We start from the raw sequence: 23711 nt of genomic DNA, 5'->3' as shown, positions 1-23711 counted from the left end.
AGAGACACAAAACAGTGCTGTGGCTGTATTCGGGATGATTTTTTTTGGCGAAATAGAGCAAAAACAAGCAATATGGTGTCTAAAACGTAAGTCTCTTAATTAACTTATTGTTTATTGAATTCAATGTCACATTTGTAATCATGGTAATTTTTGGAGAAAAACGGCACTCTTCGTGTGAAATTGAATAACTATATGAAGTGGTATAAATATATAAATTTTCTGCCATCATGTCTTGAATTTGTGATCATTCTAAATGCATTTTAATAGACTGAATCATGCAGTGAAAGAAAACACACTAAATGCGCACATGCACTAGTCTAGATTTCACGTAATGTATGCGTGCGCTCTGTAGGGATGTTTTGAATGGTTTTTGCAAAATACTCGATAATGTCAAATCGCACATCGTTAAAACAACAATTACGATATTATCGCAGACGATATATATCGCACACCCCTAGTTCACACACAGTTCGGTTATTTACGGGCGTGACAACTGCATTCTGTAACCGAACTCCCACCCGTAAATTTTCAGGACTCACAACCGCATTCTTGGAACACACGCGCTGTGTGAACGGAACAGGACTGGACTACTAGTTGTCTGTCACGTCATACAGTGCGAGAGAGAGACGCTCTGCCGCACAAACGTGTGTCTAACGTATGTTACATGTTTTCACGTGCGTTTTCGGTAAATTACAGTGACGGAGAAATGAGCTGCGTGTCATCTGAACATTTTAGAGCCCGTCAGTTTTCCACCAGAGACTGGTAAGGAATACGGGCTTAACTCCCGTTGCACGTTCATACAGACAGTATTCTAAACAAAACTGTAAGCTGCTGTGTGAACGGGACATTTCAAAACTCACACCTGTAAAGAAAATGCGGTTGTCAATCCCAAAAACTGACAGTGTGAATGTAGCCCTAGTTACTGTCAGAATCAATACTAGTATCTAATGAACCAACACCAGCAATAGCAGAGATATTGAACAAATATACTAGTCACTATTAAATTATATAGTAATTGTAGTAGTTATACAAGTAAATATAATAGTAATTAAACAACAGACACTAGTAACACAAAAATAAATCAACACAGTAAAAAATAAAAACAAAATAGCAAAAAAATAAACACATTTCAATTTTAGAATATTTAATGTTGCAATGTCTTGCCATAACCCTATACACTCAACATATACACAAAAATCAAACCCAACAACCCAGATGAATCTTACTTACTGCCAGTTGAAATGTGCTTTTGCTTCCTCAAACCCATAATCTTCATGATCATGGAGATACTCTGCATGGGTGGATGTGTTCCACATTACCTGGAAGCATGCAGAAAGGACACAACTTTATGAGCGTTTTTATTTGACAGCACTACTCACATTCACCTAATCAATTTAGTGTAAGGATAAAGGGAAAAACAAATACCTTTTTAGGAACACAACCAACATTCACCTGTAGAAGAAAGAGAAGTTGTTTAATGAACCAAGTCAATAATATCACCAGACAAACATAGGTGCTGGTGCAAACCATTACACACAAAAACACCCCACAAAAAGCGCTGGATCTGGAGGCTTCCCAAAGCACCTCTGTTAATTGTGACTAATGCAGCGACCAATTACTGTAAATAACTCGTCTAAAGAACACATCTACGTGGCTCTAAGGGAAATGTGGTGTTGCAGGAGCAGGACGGTCGTTACTCACGCAGGTACCTCCGAGTTTGTTTCTTTCGATCACGGCTGCAGTGGCACCGAGTTCAGCCGCCCGCCGCGCACCGGCCAGCCCTCCGGATCCTCCGCCAATCACCAGAAAATCAAAGCGCGTAACGGATTCAGAGGCCATGCTGCGACCGAAGAGTCTACGAGTACGAGAAGATGACAGCGAACGTCCAACAGTAAGAAAAGCCGCTCGCAGTCGAGCCAGAGGGATTAATATCTCCATAAACAGGAAGCCAACACCCCGGCCAACGCAGTAGTTGAACTAATGGGAGGGACGTGAAAGCCTGTGCGTAGTCATTTTGAATTGACACAATAGTGTGTAAATCCCAGAAGCAAATTTGGACAATAGTCATCATAGTTACCCATGCTTATTAAAGTCCTTCACTGTCAATCCCATCCCCAATATCCAGGGTGCTGAACTTACTTTGAACTCACTTGGCGCCTAGTCATGTTGAAACAGACAACAGTCTGCTTTATTTGATAATGTGCAATATTTCGTAAATAAAAAACAATTCACTGAACACAAACTCACCGATGAAGTGCAGCCGTTACATATATACCTGTAGCGGAAATCATTTTGCAGTACATTGTAAACATGTAACATATGAAGTGTGGTTAATTAGAGGTGCTGAGCTACAAACTCAGTTATATATGTGTGTATATATGCTGCCCATCTTCGTATTCATGCGGTAGTGTTTATAACGGAATGTGTCGATGTAAACTGAAGTCAGAATGAAAGCTACTATACGCTTAGCTAAACTGAGCATGCGCGTTTCAGCGTGCTGCCACTGAACACAAACACATTATGACAGAGGAGGCGTTATATTAATATACACTGGAAGGAATGGAAATTAGTATTGTTTTCGGTAGTCATAGCGTTCAGAATTTTTGGGGTCAGTAAGATTATTTCTAAATAAAAAACTTTTTATACTAATGCAATTACGCATTGAATGTATCAAATATGACAGTAAGGACATTTGCAATGTTAAAAATGTTATTCTTTTGAACTTTCTATTAATCAAAGAACTCTGACAACTGCTTTCAACACTGATAATATTAAAAAATGTTTCTTGAGCAGCAAATCGGCATATTAGAATGATTTCTGAAGAATCGTGTGACTGAAGACTAGAGTAGTGGCTGCTGCTGAAAATCAACATTGCTATTTTAGGAATAAATTACGTTTTAAAATATAATAAAATAAAAAATTATTTTAAATGACAATATTTCACAATATTACTATTGTTCACTTTTGAAGAAATAAATGCAGCATTAGTGACTTCAAAAACATAAAATCTTTCCGACCTCATTTGAACAATCGTGGCATTGTTGTGTGTTCTGTTAACACTTTATTGGGCATATCTAAATAAATACATAACCATATATTTGAATGTATTAATTTGCAGTTTGTGGTTCCTTGTGCCAATTACAACATTTGGGGTTTTGTAAAAACCTCTACCAAGTAATTAAGATGTCCATGAATAGTAGAGGGAGGGTAAGTTGGTACATTTGTCAGCTTTCTGTACTGACATAGATCATTCACACTGAAAAAAGCATTACCACTCCAAATATTTTAATGAAATTCGTTAAACGTGAGAAATCTTCACATGGCAGACAGCAGACTTGCTCATAGTCACACAAGTCAAATATCATTATCACGTATAAATCCTCAACAGTTTTCCAAAACAAAAATAAATCTCTATAGAACTTGCCTTCACATGTACCATGGTATCCAGTAGCAGGAGCAAAACAAGCACTTGCCAGAAGACACCTGTATTTCAAATATTTATGACGAACACAATAAATGAGAGGATAAATCTGAGTGATGCATCATATTAAGGCACTTTATTAAACAACTAAACTGAATCAAAGTGATTAATTGGCAACAAGTCAGAAATCAATTTTTCACATAAATATTTTCTTTATAACTTCTAACAGAAACAAGAAGTTAGAGATGGACGCATCCTCAGCTGAGCGATTTCACTGGTCATTCTCATAGTCTGCATGGTTCTTTTTTTTGGTCTGTTCATGAACATGATTTCCCCATGTGTAGGTCAGGTACATCAGAACCATGGCTGTAAACAGAGATACAGGTTTATAGAGAAGTTTAGTCACACACAATGTTCACTTCAATTTAGCTACCACTATAGATTATATATTTAAAAAATAATTAATTTTGGACAAAGATGACTTACGTGGTGCAACCTTGAATACAGATGTTTTGAATCGTCTCCAAACATTTGGGATTCCCTTAGAAAAGTAGTTTGGGAAAGCCCTCTGCTCAAAGGGAGAAATACTGTAGGTGATCACATGCCTTATCTTGGCCAAATCTCCGAAGTGACGACCCATTGTGCCAAAAAAGTTGATCTAAGAGAAATTAAATTCAAGGTTCACTTGAGTAATGTTTAAAATAAAATAAGCATACACTTCCTAGACAGCAGGAACATTTCACTGTCTATAACTGAATCAATAAATTTAAATAAATTCTACATTTGAACAATGTTAAAAACAGCTGTATAAGCTCACAGGAATAAATTAGTTTTTTTGATTATACATTATAAATACATTAAAAATATTTATTTATTTTATTTAAATAAATTATAAATTAATTACAACCATAAGTTTAATTTTCCTATTCAATATTAATCAAAAAAATTAATAATTTGTATCGTTGAATTTCCTATTGTATCCATTCAATAATTAAATACAATATATCGTAAATTTGAACAACGTATAAACAGCTGCTGTACATGAACAAAACCAGGCTTAGAATACAATACTGTAAAATATATCAAATGTTACATATTAAAAACGTTCATACAATTTACTACGTGGGAATTGTATAAACTAATATAACGGAACTGATAAATTCAATATTACTTTGATAAACACGACTCAAACGCAACCGGTTGCATAAACTGTTTAGACTAGTCTTAAAAAGTTAGTCATCTAATTTTTTTTCTTCAAGACTGGTCATAACTTTTTTTTAATTCAGTTATGAAAAGGCAGATTGGTCTTATTTGCATTGGAAAGTAAGACTGATTACCCCTTGGCAACTGCTAGTTGGTCAAACTACTGTCTTAAGACAGTCTTAACATGGTGGCTAAGTTTATGCACATCATCTAGCAAAGATGAAAGATATGAATGAATAAAATATCTACCATTTCTTAGCATAGAGTGCAGACAAAACTCATTTATACATGTATAAGTAGCTTTACGTGGCTAGGCTAGCAGCTTTCTGTAAGACCTTGCTTGACATTCATCTCTATCGCAGTCTCTGTTTATACATTTATACTTCACAGACATAACGTTACATGCAATTGCTAAATTTAAATTAAGACATTGTCGCAATTTTTACCTCACCAAAATAAAAATACAAGACAAGGAAAGGAAAGCTTTTTCTGCTGACCAACCTCACTGCTCTTTGACACCCTCGTCGTGCGATGGATTCTACAACTTCCGCCTGCAACCTTAAGTCACATCCGTTTCCGCTTGATTTCTCGCTTTCTCATTGGCGCTCCGTTCTACTGTTTCCTGGCTATCGAGACACGTGAAGGTCAGCATAGCGCTGGAACAGTGTACACAGTTGTCAAATATCACCATTAAGCGATTATTTGCAGCATTTGCCATTGTTTTCCCCAATGGATAATCAAGGAGTCACAGCAGACCCTCAACTGCAGCAGTTTATCGAGATCGAGTCTCAGAAGCAGAGGTTTCAGCAGCTGGTTCATCAGATGACAGAAGTGTGCTGGGTGAGTGTGTGTGTCCTCCTACTGGGCTGCATAATGCATTACTTCATGAGGATGTATAAGACAATGAAAGAAAATCACTTTAGTTGTTCGCAAGTTTATATGATCTATAGATGTTTTTTATGTAGTTTAAGTATTAAGTAAAATGTTCTGCCCTCTTTTTTTCGCGCAGCTTGTGACTCTTTATTATATAAAACAGTTAAAACATATTTTCATATTTTATTTTTTTATATTATTGATTTGTTAAAATAGCTATTTATCTTGATTATACACGCACACATACAAAATACAATTCAAAGGGTTGGGATAAGTAAAATTCACAGCTCTCCCGAGGCTGAATTTATTTGATCAAAAACTTATTTGTAAAAATGTGATTTATTTATTTGTTGGCAAAGTTTGTTTTCAGCAGCCATTACTCCCATCTTCAGTATCACATCAGCATACGCTGATTTACTGCTCCAGAAACATTTCTTTGTTGAAAGCAGTTGTGCCTCTTAATAGCTTGTGTGTGTGTTGGAACTGATTTTATTAGGATTCTTTGAAGTTCATAAGAACAGCATTTATTTGAAATAGAGTAACATTATAAGTCTTTACCGCCTTGCAGAATAAAAGTATTTATTTACGGAAAAAAAAAAAAACTTACTGACCTCAATCTTTTAAACAAGTGTATTTATTGTTATATTAATTACTTGTTAAAAGAGCTGAATATCATGAGATGCATCAAGATCATCAGTTATGGGTTTCTTTGCAGCTCATAGTGTGTTTTTCTTTGCAGGAGAAGTGCATGGATAAGCCTGGCCCGAAGCTTGACTCCAGGACAGAGGTGTGTTTTGTAAACTGTGTGGAACGATTTATCGATACAAGTCAATTCATTCTCAACAGACTAGAACAAACTCAGAGGAGTAGAGGAACCTTTTCTGAGACCATGACAGACTAGTAGAACCACAGCCAATGACAAGACCGCATCATTCAGCCACTTACTGAGGCTTTGGCAGGCCAATGTGAGAACTGTGAGGCAACAGCTATCGACAGGATTCAATTCATTTCTCAAAGACAAAGTGCCTCATTTTGCGGTTTATTATTGTAAAGGCCATATATTCAAAATCAAATGGATGCATGTCCCAGTCCCATAGCCTGTTTACAGTCACTGTCGATATTGACTTTTCCCAGTGCTAAGACTTTGGTATGAAATCAAGGAAACATCATGGAACATCAACTGAAAGGTGCCTTTGTACGGATCTGATCTGGAATTTAGGAGGAGGTTCTGCTTTCGCTTTCTCTTCAACTTGCATACCAAGTCTGCACTCCATTGTCTTACTGGGAACGCTTCAAGATCTGTGGCTTATTCACTGTGTGTTGAAATGTGGACTTGAAATAAAAAGATAAAATACCTCCTGCAGTTATTCATATGATGTATAAAAATGAGAAAGCAGAGGTAAAGTTAAATACTATTAGACATCTCAGAGGTTTCAGTGTCCTATTTATAAAAACAGATTACCGGGCACTTCATAACATATATATAATAAAAATCAATGCACCATCTGAGAAATGTAGCTGTTGATTAAAAAAAAAAAGAAAAAGTTTTCTAAATATGAAGATGTGTGTTCCCTAACACTAGTATAGGACATTAACACAACTGTTGAAAAGTTTGGGGTCAGGAAGATTTTTTTGAAGGTTACCTTTATATAGCAAGGATGCATTAAATTGATCAAAAGTGACAAAAGATTTAGGTTTCAAATAAATGCTGTTCCTTTGAACTTGAATGTATTAAAGAATCCTGAAAAATGTATCACTGTTTTCACAAAAATATTAAGTAGCACAACTGTTTTCATGATAATAAGAAATGTTTCTTGAGCAGCAAATCAGCATATTAGAATTATTACTGAAGGATCATGTAACACTGAAGACTGGAGTAATGGCTGTTGAAAATCACCTCTGCCATCACAGGAATAAATTGCATTTAAAATATATTAAAATAGAATACAGTTATTCTGATTTGTAATAATATTTCACAATATTACAATTTTTACAGTATTTTTGATCAAATATAAAGACACATTTGGACAGTATAAAATAATTATTTCAAAATATAAAAAAAACTTATGACCCCAAACTAATTAGTAGTAGTGTATAGGTATTCTAGTAAAGCACATTATTGTATTAAACAAAATCATGCTTTTATTGAAAGGATGAAGCATTAAAAAGGTGCTTGATATGAATATAATTCTATGTATATCCTAAACAAGGCTGGTTTGATCATAAAATAAATAACGTAACATTTAATAAGATGTTGTACAGCAGATTTTTTAACACTGTTGCTACTTCAGGATTTTTGTATTTAAAACAAATGACTAGGCACATCATTGTTAAAATCGCAAGATGGAAATAGAAATATTATAGACAGAAAATATGTAAGACAAGTACCTTGTATACAAAAAAAAAGCAAATGAAAGTACTCACAGTATTAATGGTTTGCAATGTATGCCTGTACAGTAGCATACATCTGTGTTTTAGTAGTCACTCACGTAAGCATTAAGCATTTTTGCTGATATTATGCTAAGTAATAAATGTACCATTGCTCCTTTTGTCTGAACTCTCAGGAAAAAAGCTCTTTGCATTTCTTTCTTTAGTCAGATTGCTTTCATCGATCATAGTAGTTCTCTCATCGGTTGGCAAAGCAATGTATGGTTGGTCTTGAGGGCCAAGGTGCAGATATAAAGGTAGAGAGTCCAGCTTAAAGTTGATATCCTTGAACGCATGGAGAAGAAAAATGCCAACGATGATGGTAAGAAAGCCACTAACAGTCCCAGCAGCCCCGTCGGCAGACATTTGAAGCCACTCTTTAAACAAGATGGCTGAACAAGCCATGACGGATGTGGTGAAGAAGACATAATAAATAGGTGTAACTATAGAAGTGTTGAAGATGTCAAGGGCTTTATTAAGGTAGCTTATCTGGATACTGATGCAGATCACAAGGCATATGAGAAGGGCCCAGAACAGCGGCTCTTTCAGAACGGCCGTTCCAGCGAACAGCTCTTTGATCCCAATGCCAAGGCCTTTCACACACGACACAGACAACGAACCAATCACAGAGCAGATGAGGATGTACACCAGCACATTCTTCTGACCGTAGCGAGGTGCGACAAAGAAGATCAGGGCCAGGCTGCTGACGACAATGCAGACAGCAAAAGCGATGAATCCTGTGATACATGCAAGAGAGACGACTATAATGAAAAACAGCTCAGAGCTCACAGTATGCCTAGTCTGTTTGTAAATTAGGTAGAAGAATACCTGGATCTTTCAGTTTCTCTGCCATTGCAGTCAAAGAAGCAACCTCTTCCTCTTGCGGAGCATGGAGCACCATAACAGTGGAACCGAAGATGCACAGCAAACAGCCAATTTTCCCGTGGATATTCAGCCGCTCACTCAGGAAGTATGATGAAAGCACAGCACTAATGACAAAAATAACATTTTAGACAAAGAATTTATTTATTTGATCAAAAGTGACGGTAAAGACATTTATAACGTTACAAAAGATTTCTATTTCAAATAAATGCTGTTATTTTTAACTTTCTACTTAAATCCTGAAAAATATGACATTTTCCACAAAACTATCACACTTCAACATTGATAATAATAAGACATGTTTCTTGAGCAGCAAATCATATCTGAGTGATTTCTAAAGGATCATGCGACATTGAGACTGGAGTAATGGCTGCTGAAAATGTAGCTTTTCCATCAAAGGAATAAATTACATTTTAAAAAATATTTAAATAGAAAACAGTCATTTTGAATTGTAATAATATTTGTGACCCTGGACCACAAAACCAGTCATAAGTAACAACAGCCAACAATACATTGTATAGGTCAAATTTTTTCTTTTATGCCAAAAATCATTAGGATATTAAGTAAAGATCATGTTCCATGAAGATATTTTGTAAATTTCCTACCATACATAATATATCAAAACTTAATTTTTGATTAGTAATAATATGCATTGCTAAGAACTTAATTTGGACAACTTTAAAGGCGATTTTCTCAATATTTTGTTTTTTTTGCACCCTCAGATTCCAGATTTTCAAATAGTTGTATCTCGGCCAAATATTGTCATATCCTAACAAACCATACATCAATATAAACCTCAATTTCAAAAAATTGGCCATTATGACTGGTTTTGTGATCCATGGTCACATTTCACAATTTTACTGTATTTCTGATCAAATAAGAAACACCAAACTTTTAAGTGTACCTGACCAAAACGCTCAATGCTCCCAGAGGTGTTACTAATGTGGCAGGAGCAAATGCATAAGCTGCGAAATTTGCTGCTTCACCTATTCCCACTAAAAATAAAACACATGACAAGACAAAAGATTGTGATTAGAGTGTCCATACTGACATCTATATGTGTGAATGGCAAAAATGTATTAATGTAAACATGCACATTTGATTAATGTCGATATTCTGGTTATGCCTTGTAATTCAGCCCTGCTAATGTCATGACAAATAAATACATAAAATGATAATGTCATACTTGTTATAAGCCCAGCCCACCACAACCATTCTTTCAGGTATGCATATCCACCTTGACCTTAATAATGAAGAGAACAGACCTGATTAGACAGCGCAAGAAAATTTCAGTGGCAATGACAAAGGCATAAAAAAAAATCAATGCAATTCAAATACTGCCTAATAATATATTGTGCAATGATAGGTTACTCTGCAAATTGTATTGACCCACCTGCTCTAGTAGAGCCCTTTTTGGCCAGTCGTAGGAGGCCTTTCTTTTTCAATATAAAGCTGCCACCGATGAAGATAGTCGAGCTTACAGCAAGTGCCAAACCAATGTAGAAGTCAGAGCGGTTTGCAGCATCCATCTGAATACAGTTAGAAGTTAATTACACATTAAAGTTCCAGAAGTGGTTATGTCTAAGAACCTAGTAAGCTACCTACCTAGACGGCATTTTGGGGCATCGTAAGCTTACAATGCACCAACATGATGTCTATGTAGGCAGCACAACATGATTTAAAGCCACAGACTAGAAAAGGAAGCGAGACATATCATGTGATTCACGCCTGCTTTTCACATCGCCAGTTCTTAAAAACAATAAAACATCATATTTTACTGTATACTGTTTGTCTATCTGCCCTATGCGTTTATGACTACAGACAATGCACAATCACAGCATTTCCAAACAAGGAAAGCTACTTTTTAGAATGATTTAGGTAGATTTTGATTGCCTCACTAACCTTTTATGTATTTTGTGCTAGCAGGCAGTGATGTTTCATGTTTCGGCACTTAGTTATATTAACATTTAAGACTACACTTGAAACTATAGAAATATGAATACTTGTTAAATTGACTAACCTTGCATTCGAATCTTCCATCGGTGGCGTTTTAGTCTCGTGTGAATAAACTTCCTGGTGAAGTGACTGTAACGCGGGTTGCCAGATACTCTTGATTAACTTCAAATATTGTCAGTCTGGACATTTTGGGGGAATTTAGCTGAACTGAATTTGGTGAAATTGTATAAACGGTGTCATTTTGTGTCAGATGTCTTCTTTCGAAACCCCTCAGGTATGTAAACATTAATATCAAGTGTTTCATCAAGTGTTCCACTGTCTAAAATCTGCAGTTTGTATTTTGATGATAAAATATAAATAAATACATTTGTGTACCATGGAAATATGTGTCAAGGTTAGTTTGGACCAGGCCAGGAGACCTTTTTAGACTTTTTAAAAAAGAGACCAACCTTAAGTATGTGCTCCAAAGCATTCACAATTTATAACAATTTAAGTTGGAAATGTCATTTTCAGGTCTATGCTCAAAAAGTGGAACCGACAGATAACAGGTTCAAATAGATACCTTTTAATCCAAATTATGCTTGTTCAAGTAGAACCGGCACTTAAAAGATCCGGCACTGTTCATCAAACAAGTGTTTAGTGACATTAATGGTGACAAATACATGATTTCAAATACCATTAAAAGAGTGACAAAAATCAGTGGCGGCAGAGGAATATTGGAAACTGCTCTCATTTTATTCAAAGTGAAAAAAGACAAAGTGTAGTCTTTAATTAAATAGCCATCAGATTTCAACCACAGAAGACAAGGTGAAAAACTAATATTTACACATCAAGGCTGGAAGATTTCTTCTAGATCATACTTTGTTTTACTAAAGTTTACTTATTTATATACATTTTTTTGTATATAAATACACAGCCAAATCAATAAAAATCAATACACAGTCATTATTTATGTACATGTACATTACAGTCATGAATTTTTATTTGAATTGTTGTTGCTGCTGCTGGCAGCAATTAAAAAAATATTAAAGAGTAGCTTTTGATTTAGATATGAAACATAGGGATTTCATAATATGCCAAAGCTTTGAGGAAAATGTAAGGAAAGACTGCAATGTTACATGAGAAATCACATTCCAATCTCCTTTTTTTCTTGTAAAATTTTGAACTCATACTAATTTATCCAAGAAGTGTCTAACTCTGAATTCACATTATTGGGTTCCTTAGATTAAAGAAATTAAGGAGGTTATTCAAGACTGACAAAAATAATGATTGTTGCTGTTCCATACACAAGATTGCATATGATGGACTGTATCCTTAATGTCCAAGGGTGCTCATTAGTTATGTGTATTACATATTGAAAAGCAAATCCTTAATGGTCATGACAAGATCGTTGAATGTGGGCCGCTCATCTGGTCTCTACAAAAAGAGAAAAAAAAAAAGAAGAGAGAGAGAGATTTTTAATTACCTTAATTACTTGACTATTGTCATGTTTACATTTGCATGATCAGATAACTGTTTTGATTCACAAAATGTTTTGACTTAGTATAAACTGTGTACCTCATGCCAACAACTGTTCATAATGGAATAAACTTTGTCATTGGCCAACTGTGGGCGATAAAGCCGATGACCTGCAGTAATTTTCTCTACTATCTCTGTGTTGTTCCACCGATCGTATGGCATTCTGCCCAAAGTGTACACCTCCCACATTAAAACACCTGTCAGACAAATAATACAAGAGAAAATGAAACCATGATTTGGGCAGAAGGTAAAATTCTGCTGGAAATGCAGTGGTGACGCACCAAATGCCCAGATATCTGACTTGCTGCTGAACTTGCAATAAAGGAGGACTTCAGGAGGCGACCAGCGCACTGGAAACTTTGAACCTACGGAGCTGGTGTATTCATCATCCAGAACATACCTGTAAGAAAAGCAGTAATTTTTATATAGAAAGTCAGTATTAAGAGAATTTCACTCAAATAGTGTCCTGGTCCATGCATAAAATTACCTGGACAATCCAAAATCAGTCACTTTAATGGTTCCATTTGAGTCTACTAAACAGTTCCTGGCAGCCTATGAGGAAAAAAGAAAATTTTAGACATTTTAATGGTAAAATAGGTCTTCCAGGTGGAAAGGAACATTTTTGTGTCACACAAACCAGGTCTCTGTGGATGTACTGATTGTCCTCTAAGTAGGACATGCCCTCGCTGACATCTTTACACATCTCAAGGAGCAAAATACTCGAGGGGTGCTGCAGAACATCCCGTAAGTAATTCAGCAGACATCCATTGGCAAGATATTCTGTGACTATGTAGATGGGTCGCTGTTTTGTGCAGACGCCATAGAGCTGCACCAGGTTTTTGTGACACAGTTTCCTAGTGTTATACAGCAGAAAATTATAGATTATAGACATAAACATGTTTGAAACAGATAAAAAATACAGTAAAACAGATTAATATTGTGAAATATTACTACAATTTAATATAACTGTTTGAATATCTTTTAAAATGGAATGTATTCCTGTGGTGTCAAGCAAGGCATTACTAAAGTCTTCAGTGTCACACGATCCTTCAGTAATCATTCTAATATTAATAATTCAAATAATGTGGTGCCCAAGATACATTTCTTCTTATTATCAGTGTTGAAAACAGTTGTGCTACTCAATTTTGCGGAAACCATTTTTTCAGGATATTTTGATGAATAGAAAGTTGAAAATATCAGCATTTATGTGAACTCTTTGCTGAAAAAAAAAATCTTACTAACACCATACTTTTGTTTAACAACAGTATAAACTTACATCATGAACTTGGCTTCCTCAATGAAGTCATCCTCTGACATAGAGCCCTCTTTGACCATTTTGATGGCCACGTCATGACGGCCTTGCCATTTCCCATACTTTACCACTCCAAACTGACCATTGCCAAGTTCTCTGATAAATGTAAGCTGATGGGGATCAATCTCCCAACTTCCTGGAATGAAAAGTAGGAGAAGAGGGCAATTTTAGCACACAGTTTTAATCAAACCCACAGTGAGAACTGTCAGAACCATACAGCCAAGTATTTACATTTACATTTTTACATTTATGCATTTGGCAGGTGCGTTTATCACAAAACAACTTACATTGTATTCAAGCTATGCATTTTATCAGTTCATGCATTCCCTAGGAATCAAACCCATGACCTAGGCGTTGCTAGTGCCATGCTCTAACAAATATAAACTCACCATAACCCAGACCAGCAGTGCAGGGAGCACTCTGAGCTCGATTTGACACAATGTATTTTAGTCTGCTCACCAGACCTGAAACAGACATATTTGCTTTGATTAAATACTTTTACACCAATCATTTGTCATTGTGTATTTGCATGCAAGTAGTTCAAGTTAGATTTACCTGCTGCATTATGCTGGTGGTAATTAATAAGTTCTGGGATACTGCTGAAGTTGTGCTTCTCTGCTAAATAGAACTGGCCTTCTGCGGTGACACATATGTTGTAGTGTCTGCAGCTGCCAACAGTCTCCCTGGAGAGAGACAAGAAATGAAATTCTCACAGTTACTTGGGAATCAAGTCAAATCCTTAATTTGTCTCACAAAAAACTTGAGAGATGAACAGCACAGTCCCGTGTCAATTTACACAGTGGGAAACCTGACCTATGATAGTTTTGCAAAGAGAGATTTACATCTCTCTTCTGTATGGTCAGTTTTCCACTTTAATTTTGATAAGTTAACTGTGAAACAAATGTGTAGCTTTATCGAACTTACCCACCAGCCTTGGTGAACACAGAGACAGTGTATTTTCCAGTGAATCTGCCAGAGTCTCTCACCAAAAAACCACCATCTTTATTCTATTTCAGAATATAAATGAAACAAATATATAGAGTGAATTCAGCTCAGCAGTGCCACCTTTTAAAAATCATATATATATACTGTATATATATATATATATATATATATATATTAGAAAAATAGATGTATTTTTAATAATCATGGAGTTTATATACAGATTTTTTTGTTTTTGAGGATAAATCAACCACATTTTTGATTGCCACCACAGCTCTATACTAACTTCTGTTTTCAGCAAATTCTCTGCCTGGCTGCGGTTGATGTTCTTGCAGTACCAACTAGGAGACAGAAAATCTGTTAAAATGTGGTTGGACCATGTTTATAAGGTTTAAAAGTGTTCACCTTTTCAAACTAGAGGTTGTCTATGTTCTCGAATGTATACTTACTCATATTTCTCCAATCCATTTAAGGCCTGAGCGATGTAGTTACTTGGGATGTATCCTTCATTTCTGTAAACAGTGTAGGAGATCAGTAATGATTTTCATATCTGAAAAAAAACACAGCCCTGATTGCACAGCTAGTTCCACCTGACTACCTTTCGCCCACAGCCTGTAAAAGTTTCCCCAGATATGTAAATAATTTGACAGGTGTCTACGTATGTGTTTATCAAATACATTCTCCACTAGCAGATTCATACTATATATCTGTTGTATACAACAGATAGATCATTGATTACTAATCATATACTTAATCATCGTCTCTTACCCGTATTTATCGCTAGCTTTAAACCAATTGGGATCATTGATTTCTAAGAGTGTGTACTCCTCATCCTTTCTCAGCTCCAAGTCATGGGGAGTCATTGGTACATATTCATATTCAGCTACAACAGTCATGCCCACACTGAAGCCTGGGGTGAGCATGGGTGGCTGGGGGGGCAGAGGCCTGGGCGGCTTCTCCTAAGGAAGTAACATAGATCAGTTCTCAAGAGTAAATCTGATGGTATGTGATGAATACACTGTCAGTGATTGGATAGATTGGTAACAGACCTCCTCTGGTGTTGGTGGGAGAGGCTTCCTGGAATCACGATTCTTCGAACCCCTTTTGAAAAACCCTTTGAAGAAGGGTAAAAGATATTGACATGTATTGATGAAATACAAATGAGTTTAAGTACAATTAGCTATTAAATACTGCACCATACTTAAGTGTTGAAATGATGCCTTGTTGAATAGGGATGGAAATCGTAAAGAATCATTAATGTTGTCCCATTAATGATTCTTTCAGCACATTTAGAGAATAAATATTTGAAAGAAAGACAATTCCATTGCAAATTTATGATAATGATACACTTCAGACAATTCAAAAGGTGCATTTACAGACTTTTTAAAGGGGTCATGAACTGCCTTTTTTTATACTGTTCTCTGAGGTCCACTTGTAATGTTATGAAGATTTTTGCATCAAAAAACATAATTTAGAAGTAATAGGCTATTTTCTGTCCTGCTTGTAACCCCCCTCATTAAATCCCTCTGTTTGAATCGTGGCAGATTGTAGACTCGGAGTAAACACCCACTGCTATTGGCTAATAGTTGCGCATGTTTGACAGCCTACATCATTCATAGAAGGAAGCTGCAGTGATTTAGGTTTAAAATGCATAAATACTCATATTAAATGATCTGCTTAACAGACAAAGCAATAGTGACCTTGTAATAAAAACAGTTACTCACACTTGCATGTTGCAGCATTACTTTATATGCAACATTATCCAGTATGAGCACAGCATCCTCTTTTAATTTCAATCTTTCTGAAAATCCTGCGTCCAATTGTGCCTTGTTTGTAAACGAATCCACAGTAAAATTAAAATGAACAAAGGACCAAGTTCTTACTGATGTGGTCTGGAACTTCATTAAAAATCAATTTCATCCACTCTTTCCTAATGTTGGGATCAGAAGGAAGGCATTGCAAAGACTCTTTTTCCACAAATTGGCACTGCACAGCGTCTTGTTGTCTTTGGAGCATCTTTATCAGTTGGTTTCTGCGTAGACCTAAGTTCGCTTCAGCGATGTAGAAGCAGGAGTTGATCTTCTTTTTTGGAGGCAGTGTTTAGCCACACTTTTCTGTCATAGAGTGGTACATTCCACAAGCTGTTGTTTTTTGCAGACTGGCTTCAATATAAGCCGTTTTTAGACTAACAAGAAAGTTTTGAGTTCTGAAACTTACAGGATGTTTTTACCACCCCACTCCCCCCATCCACCCACATATTAGCCTACGTATAAAAGGCCTACTTATTAATTAGGCCTACTTATAAAACACTTAGAGTGCATCTTTAGTTATTTAGCTATTTTGTCATAACTACACCGATATAACAGCACTGTTTTGATTCACTAAAAAAGAACCGATTCATCATAGGCATTGGTTCAGGAATCGGACTACGCAGATTGTAGTGTAATTTTTTGGAGTCGCTAGAAAGAAGCGACTCATAAGAGTCATTCCGGCTCACTAGATTTATGCGTTTGGAAATTAGACTGGATTCGCTATATGTTTTTGATTCACTAAGAATAACCATTTTGTTCACATTTTGTTGTCAAAATGAATAGTTATTCATTTTGAATCAGACTACACTGGTCATGCTGAGAAGTTTTGCATTGTACTGTATATTCAGCATCGTCAAACAAGTATTGCAGGAAACGATTTGAGAGTACGACATTTCAGAAAAATCAACATGTGAGAACGGAAACGAACGGAACCAAATTTATTTTCAACACTTTAGAATAACGTTAACAGACCTCCATTTTTGGTCTCCAGCACCCTGCAGCCCATTGCCTGCTTCATCTCCTGCTGGCAACACTTCCATATGCCATCCTCCCAGAAGCACGGGTGATACTTTTGCATAAGGTCCTTGTTGGATTGCACCACTTAAAGACAGGTACATTGGAAGTCATTTACATTGAATCAGCACAGGGTTTTGCATAGGACTTGTATGCTGTGTTATGGGAAGCATTCATACTTTTCTTCTTATCTTTGCTATAATGTAGCCCACATAAAGGTGGCTTGCTAATTTGAATGGAGTTTGTGATAATGAGTTAAACACATACTGACCATTTTTTAACTCATTTATCCAATGCTTTCGAATTTGATCTGACTTAGCAAATACATAAAGAGGACCTTCATCATAGATTATCTGTGAGAGAGAAGAAAAAAGCATCACAATACAAAGTTATACATGACTTTGGCTGATAGATGAATCAACTGTTGCATTTCAAAATAGTCTACTATTGCCAAACGTTTCCTCTTTCTTTTGAAGCTTCATTTACTGGACAGTTTATTGCACTCAGTTGACATTTTTGAAGGTTTCAAAGTATTTGCACAAATTTACATCCCAAGTTATGTTTTATAAAGATATATAAATACATATAGCTCATGATTTTAAGAGTTAATCTTTTGAGAAACTGAAAACCACAAAATGTTGCTGTTTGACGCATTCATTTCTTGGCGCCCTTTCTTTTTGTCAGTGGTCTGAGGATGGAAAACTCACTTTTTTTGTGCTTAAGTTGCTAAATGTACAGTGCTTTTATATGCCTGACAGTTTTACAATGTCAGCACCTGTTGAGTTTTGTTGTTCCTCTGATTTTAGACTTTGAAGAGGAAAGGTTTCACTTCTGCTCCATTACTCTGTGGTTGAAAGCCTGACCAATGTTTCTTTTTGCATTCTGTCATGAGACATATTTCTACTAGCCTGAGTGATCTTGTTAGCCTATACTTCCTAGTCAGCTAATGCTGGAACTTTAAGTTTAGATACAGCGACACAGACTTCACTTAAACATCACTTCAGCTCAACTTGAAAACTAAGACATGGTGATGTACAATATATTAATGAGGGAAGTGAAAGTAACAAGATTACTGTAAATACTGTACACCAAGAATGCATTATAAATTGTTTAGTAATGGTCAAAAAAATCAATGTTGTGTTCCCCTTGAAGTTGGTGACAATTCTTATTCTTTGCTGAGACCCACCTGAAATGGATAGAGTCGGTCAGGAGGTGCGCTGTCTTCTGGTAAAACAATCTCCACACATTTGATCTTTTCAGTGTCCACATAACCTTTCAGGCTTTTCCTCTTCTAAACAGTCAGTAGGAAGATTATGTTATTAAAAAAATCAAAAGCACAAAATATTGGAACTTGTAACAGTGGTTTAAAAATATGAAAGTAACGATGTAACATAACTAGCAACAGATCTTTTCTTCATATTGTGCTGTACATCGGAATGAGGTGGATTTTCAGAAAAAAGGGAAAAAAAGTAGGATGGGGACTTTATTCTATCTATCAGGTTTTATTCGGACAGAAGCAGATCTGAAAGTGAGCCTGCGGTCGATTGTAAGAACGTAAGGACAGGGTTTAAGTAGATTAAATGATTACAGAAAAAAAGTCTGTCATTTCACCAGAAGATTGCATTCTGACATTTTGATTAAAAATCACAAGCTAAAAAATAAATAAATAAAAAGAAAAGCATGACGGACGAATTCTTTAGAATAAGATCAATAAGATGCATTTAGAAAACATATTGAATTTCCAATTCATGTTGACTTTAATCAAAATCAAATCTGAATTATTTTCCAAACATACGGTTATCCTCAGAAAATGATGTCAAATTCATACATACCCCTTTTTCAGCATCATAGTCGTAGTAGGATATCTTATCATGAGTGAGTACAAACAGCCTTTCTTTGAAGTTTAAAGGTGAGGTCTTCTTTTTCTGCTGGGACCGTTTTATAAAAATCTCCTCCAGAATGCTGTCTGGCATGTTCTTTTATATCTGATGTGAACTTGGGGGAAAAAAGACAAACTGTTATGTTGAACATGTTTCATGTCTCCGTGTTTAATTTTGTTAGTTAACTTTAAGTGATGGGTAACTCTATACTTGTTTTTTTTTTAATATAGGTTTCATGTCTCCTTGTTAATTTTGTTAGTTAAATTTGAGTGATGGGTAACTCTATATTGGCTATATTGGTTTGTTAAATATGGGTTTCCTCTTCATGTTTATAAAGAATGCTGAAGGGAAATGTTCTTATGTCCCCTGCAGTCAAACCTCTCTATATTCAAATGTTAATATCTAATGGTAGCATGTATGCTACGTTCTAGTTTTCCAACAGGACTGTTCTGGTCTAATGCTGAAGGTGGATTCTGGTGGCTGTGTCTGATTAGGAATGATTTGCATGGGCCCTCCTGTCAGTGTCAATGACATCCTTTGTTGCCAGTATTTCCTCCTGTAGATCATCTGTTTCCTTTGAACACTTCTTCCTGCTCTGGTCTAAGCCGTGAACCCACAACCTCACTCATCCTTTCACTGCATATCAGCATCTCACCATGTATCTTCACTATCTACAAACCAAAACTGAACGTTCACATCCTTCTCCCCAAAAGGCCTGCGTCTTAAGTTTAATGCAATAGCAAGAGGTCCTAGGAACAGTATGTTTATTCAGCATTGATATTGTAGGTTAAAATATATATGAAGAGTTTAATTGCAAAAACAGATAACTGCATTTTTAACCATTTTCAAAAATCATGCTTTTTTTATGTTCTCATGTTTTTATTGTGTTAGTTAGCTGTATTTTTTAGTTATTTTTTAACCTAATCTGCAGTTTGATTGAGATTCATTGGAATGCACAATGAAAAAACATGATTTTTGAAAATAGTTAAAAACGGAGTTATCTGTTTTTGCATATGAACTCTTCATATGTAGACAATACAAAAAACAACAACAAAAAACACTATTTTTGGACAAACATCTCAACATTAAACAACATCATAATGGCCCCACTGGATCCAGTAAACGGATGAGAAAAAATGTGTTGAGGAAAAAGGCATTTGTTAATCATTTAATGAACACGTTCATGAACATTGTAACTGAATACAGCTTTTAGTTAGTCTACAATCTCTAACCTAATGTAGCTTCACACATTTACATGAAGCTGTAAAGATTAGCCTATTATGCTGCCTGGTTTTATATCTTCTTAATAAACAAATACCTTTCTTGTATTCTAATTAAAATATGGAAATTAAAATTTACTCCAGAGAAGCATTTGCTAAATTTACCTGTATCTCAGTGTCCTTTAAAACAACATCTCAGTTAGTTCTGTTCCTCATTACTTTCAGTGCCTCCGCACTAAGCTTCTCTCGCATAGTTGTTAAATGCTGAGTCGTCTGTGTCCTGTGGTAGAGAAACTGAACTGCTTATTTTAAACACCATGCAAGCATTTCCTGGTTTCTTCTTTTGCCACCTTTTAACACCTTCAAAAGCTTGTCACAAAAACTTTGAGGTGAAAACTGTGACAAATATGAACATTATTGCCACTTTATGTTTGAGTTGGCACTCTATATTCTTTATAGTTCGCTATTAAAAGACTACAACCATCCAGTGCTGTGTTAAATGCACTCTGTTAAACAACTGGATGATAGTGGTGTGGGTTTGATATTTCAGGACTGCAGTGCACATGTACTGGTTTTAACAGCCTTGTTTACCAAGAAAGCTCTACAGCTTTTTCAAAGGGCAATGACTTATAAGACTTGACACAGGGAAGTTGCATCAATGTTTCTCTGTGATACAGAGGAAGGGGAAACACAGTTCGTATCGGCATCAGTAAGCAGTGCGAGTCAGATAATTACTGTTAAGCTTGTCTCTGTTTCACATCAGGGTTTTTTTTTTCTTTTCAGGCAGATGTTGCACAAATGTAACCAATAACATTTTGTTGATTTACCAAATACTGCCTTAATGAAGACCATAACTTTCTATGTTACTTAGTGGCAGGGCAGGTAGGCCTTTACTTTAGGCCAAGTAGTAAAATGTTATTGGATTGTTGCTTATTTGACTCTTTTGTGTTCATTGAAAGTGATGTTGAGCAACAGGAACCTTCTAGAGTGTCCTGTGTCTGTAAGGTTCCTGAATGATAAAGTATGCGAGTATCACTCATGTTCGGAGGGAGGGAACTGGGCAAAAGATAGTCTGCCACATTAGACCTCAATTTATCTACACCTCTGTGGTTCTATACCAGTGCTACATATTTTGCTTATTCGCTTGGCTAACTTAAACTCAAATGAAACAGTGCAAATATAGATTGCAGTATTTTAAGCAATATTATGCTTGTTGGTTTCAATTGTACCCTACTGAAGAAAGAAAATCTATAATAATAATTTAAACTTTAGCAAAAAAAACAGGACATAGCTTACTAAATGTCAAAGATGATGATGAGATGATGATCACGGTAAATGTTATTCAATGGAATTTCAACTTGCATTACATCACTGATATCCACCAAAATGGACTCTTTTCATTGTGTGATGTAGAAATGCAAAGCGCTTTTTTTTCTGATTGTATCTTGTCGTGCATTTAGCCTTACAAACATGGTCCACAAAGGTGTGTAGGAGTATGGACATTTGTTTAAATGTTTATACATGATACAGTGCCAAAACAGAAATATAAACATCATAAACATTGAAGAGGACAATTCCCTAAAATGATTAGAATAATTATTGATAAATATGAGTTTTTAATGTCAGATTCCTAAACTTTTAATTTGTTTCCCTCTATATCTTCTATGTTAGGTTACTTTGCTAAAACACTGGAACAACTGGAACACTGGCTGAAAGAATGCAGCATGTGTCTCTAAAATGAAAACAACCTTATTGTACTTTTTGTGATCACTTATTTTTTCACAGTCACTTTGGATAAAAGAATTTGCTACATGAAGAACTATAAATGCACTCTATATAATGAAGTTTATTTGCAAAAACAGATAACTTTTTTTTTAATTTTCAAAACTCGTGTTTTTGTTAGTGTTAGCTGTGTTTTTTAGTTATTGTTTTAACCTAACCAAAATAACCCAACTGCAGGTTGATTGAGATTAATTGGAATGCACAATGAAAAAACACGATTTTTGAAAATGGTTAAAAAACGGGAGTTATCTGTTTTTGCAAATGAACTCTTCATATGCAAATAACCCTCATTAATAATACTATCAACCCTACAATACTGTCTTCAAACCACTGTGGTATAGTCTGCGGATCCGTTTTTACAAAATGCATTGACATTATTGAGTAACACAGTTAAAAGGAAAGTGTGAAGTAGACTAGCCAGTGGAGGGGACTATTTTCATGTGCAAATAGGTTCACTGTATGTTCATTTCATATTAATGAATGTAATCTTCTATTCCATGAGGTCAATTGTTTCCCAAGACAAGCCACTTATTTCTCCCTTCTATAAGCCAGATATGTATGCAGGATCCATCTAATTCAGTATAGCAATGTTGAGTTGTATACAATTTATCAAGTAGATAAAGTGGAATGTCACTGTAGTGAGAACTGTAACTGTCATTTAAGTCATTTTCTTGTAATAATTCTTATTTTAATTATGCATTCTTATTTTTGTACATATACAGTTTTATGTTATTAATCTATTGTGTATTTTGTGGTGTTCCTGTAAATAGTATTGCAAAATATAATAAAATAAAATAAAAAATGTAGGCACATTGATTTACTAGTATGACCATAAAGCAGCATGGCTAAACAGTAAAATTGGCAACACAGCAAAAGCTGCAAAACAGCATTTGTACAGACCAGAGACAAGAGCTTAAATGGATTAGTTAAGACATTTTAAGACAATATCATGGAGTGTCTCTCTCTGTTGCATTGTTAAAATCTCTAGCATGTTGCTATCTGTTAATTAACTGAAATTGTTTGCTTTGGTTAGTCACTTTATATCTATCAAGTAACAGCATTATTCTACGTCATAGCTAATGGCAAATTACACAATCTTAGTCCTTGACAGAGGAACTCCAGTCTTAAGTTATTAAAGAAATCTTACCTGAGCTCTGTTTTTTTCCACTGTGATCTGGCACCGGGATGAAAGCAGTCAGACTGAGTGCAGGCTATTAAACTGGACTGTGAATGTGACCAAGAGTGGACAAAACTCCACCCAGCCACAGGACTCTTGTTACTCAGTTCCCCTTTTGCTTCCTGCTCATTTTCATACTGTCGCTCATGCCGGGCTGCTGCTAACAGTTTCTTGCAATCTGTTAATACTCACATACACTGCATGCAACTGACCTGTATGCACTTTTGATATACTGTTTGAGAAGGCCGAATGTGGTTAATTCGAATAATTTATTCCAAAGCCTGCCTGACTCC

The 23711-nt window shown here is 35.6% G+C and overlaps 5 protein-coding genes across 9 annotated transcripts in view; 1 reads left to right on the top strand and 4 right to left on the bottom strand.

Annotated features, from left to right (window-relative positions):
• LOC107680979 (glutathione reductase-like) overlaps positions 1-1992 on the bottom strand; it is an 11388-nt gene extending 9396 nt beyond the window's left edge. The window contains exons 1-3 of the mRNA XM_016477086.1: positions 1702-1992; positions 1426-1452; positions 1231-1319 (exon numbers count right to left, since the gene is read on the bottom strand). Coding sequence (XP_016332572.1) covers positions 1231-1319; positions 1426-1452; positions 1702-1938 — 353 coding nt within the window. The 5' untranslated portion in view covers positions 1939-1992. The remainder of the gene's footprint in view (positions 1-1230; positions 1320-1425; positions 1453-1701) is intronic.
• A 1276-nt stretch (positions 1993-3268) lies between these two features.
• uqcrq (ubiquinol-cytochrome c reductase, complex III subunit VII) lies at positions 3269-5217 on the bottom strand. 2 transcript variants are annotated; one of them, XM_016477084.1, is made up of 3 exons: positions 5126-5217; positions 3908-4079; positions 3269-3787 (listed from the first exon to the last, which is right to left on the bottom strand). In XM_016477084.1, exons 2-3 carry the CDS (start codon positions 4059-4061, stop codon positions 3693-3695), a joined length of 249 nt encoding a protein of 82 aa, XP_016332570.1. In that variant the 5' UTR covers positions 4062-4079; positions 5126-5217; the 3' UTR covers positions 3269-3692. The 2 variants fall into 2 exon arrangements, with proteins under 2 accessions (XP_016332570.1, XP_016332571.1); XM_016477085.1 differs by having other exon boundaries at positions 5076-5132.
• Positions 5218-5242: 25 nt separating this feature from the next.
• LOC107680977 (mitochondrial import inner membrane translocase subunit Tim8 A-like) lies at positions 5243-7126 on the top strand. The gene is made up of 2 exons (XM_016477082.1): positions 5243-5464; positions 6237-7126. Exons 1-2 carry the CDS (start codon positions 5354-5356, stop codon positions 6396-6398), a joined length of 273 nt encoding a protein of 90 aa, XP_016332568.1. The 5' UTR covers positions 5243-5353; the 3' UTR covers positions 6399-7126.
• Positions 7127-7666: 540 nt separating this feature from the next.
• On the bottom strand, positions 7667-10911 carry LOC107680947 (magnesium transporter NIPA2-like). 3 transcript variants are annotated; one of them, XM_016477041.1, is made up of 6 exons: positions 10827-10911; positions 10200-10335; positions 9993-10049; positions 9711-9801; positions 8753-8913; positions 7667-8661 (listed from the first exon to the last, which is right to left on the bottom strand). In XM_016477041.1, exons 2-6 carry the CDS (start codon positions 10333-10335, stop codon positions 8018-8020), a joined length of 1089 nt encoding a protein of 362 aa, XP_016332527.1. In that variant the 5' UTR covers positions 10827-10911; the 3' UTR covers positions 7667-8017. The 3 variants fall into 3 exon arrangements, with proteins under 3 accessions (XP_016332527.1, XP_016332529.1, XP_016332528.1); XM_016477043.1 differs by lacking the exon at positions 10827-10911 and adding an exon at positions 10709-10816; XM_016477042.1 differs by lacking the exon at positions 10827-10911 and adding an exon at positions 10412-10490.
• An 871-nt stretch (positions 10912-11782) lies between these two features.
• On the bottom strand, positions 11783-23435 carry LOC107680953 (Bruton agammaglobulinemia tyrosine kinase). Of its 2 annotated transcripts, none has more exons than XM_016477048.1 (18): positions 23389-23435; positions 19192-19354; positions 18546-18650; positions 17631-17712; positions 17318-17446; positions 15584-15648; positions 15303-15493; positions 14984-15046; positions 14821-14875; positions 14517-14599; positions 14148-14275; positions 13982-14056; positions 13557-13728; positions 12918-13134; positions 12768-12832; positions 12562-12680; positions 12320-12477; positions 11783-12178 (listed from the first exon to the last, which is right to left on the bottom strand). In XM_016477048.1, the coding sequence occupies exons 2-18, from the start codon at positions 19330-19332 to the stop codon at positions 12110-12112; spliced, it is 1917 nt and encodes a 638-aa protein (XP_016332534.1). In that variant the 5' UTR covers positions 19333-19354; positions 23389-23435; the 3' UTR covers positions 11783-12109. The 2 variants fall into 2 exon arrangements, with proteins under 2 accessions (XP_016332534.1, XP_016332535.1); XM_016477049.1 differs by lacking the exon at positions 23389-23435 and adding an exon at positions 20625-20723.
• Between the last annotated feature and the right edge of the window lie 276 nt (positions 23436-23711).

This window comes from Sinocyclocheilus anshuiensis, unplaced genomic scaffold (assembly GCF_001515605.1).
Source record: "Sinocyclocheilus anshuiensis isolate Anshui unplaced genomic scaffold, SAMN03320099.WGS_v1.1 scaffold20, whole genome shotgun sequence".
In the NCBI taxonomy this organism is placed as follows: Eukaryota; Metazoa; Chordata; class Actinopteri; order Cypriniformes; family Cyprinidae; genus Sinocyclocheilus; species Sinocyclocheilus anshuiensis.
This window is presented reverse-complemented; position numbering and strand designations above follow the sequence as displayed.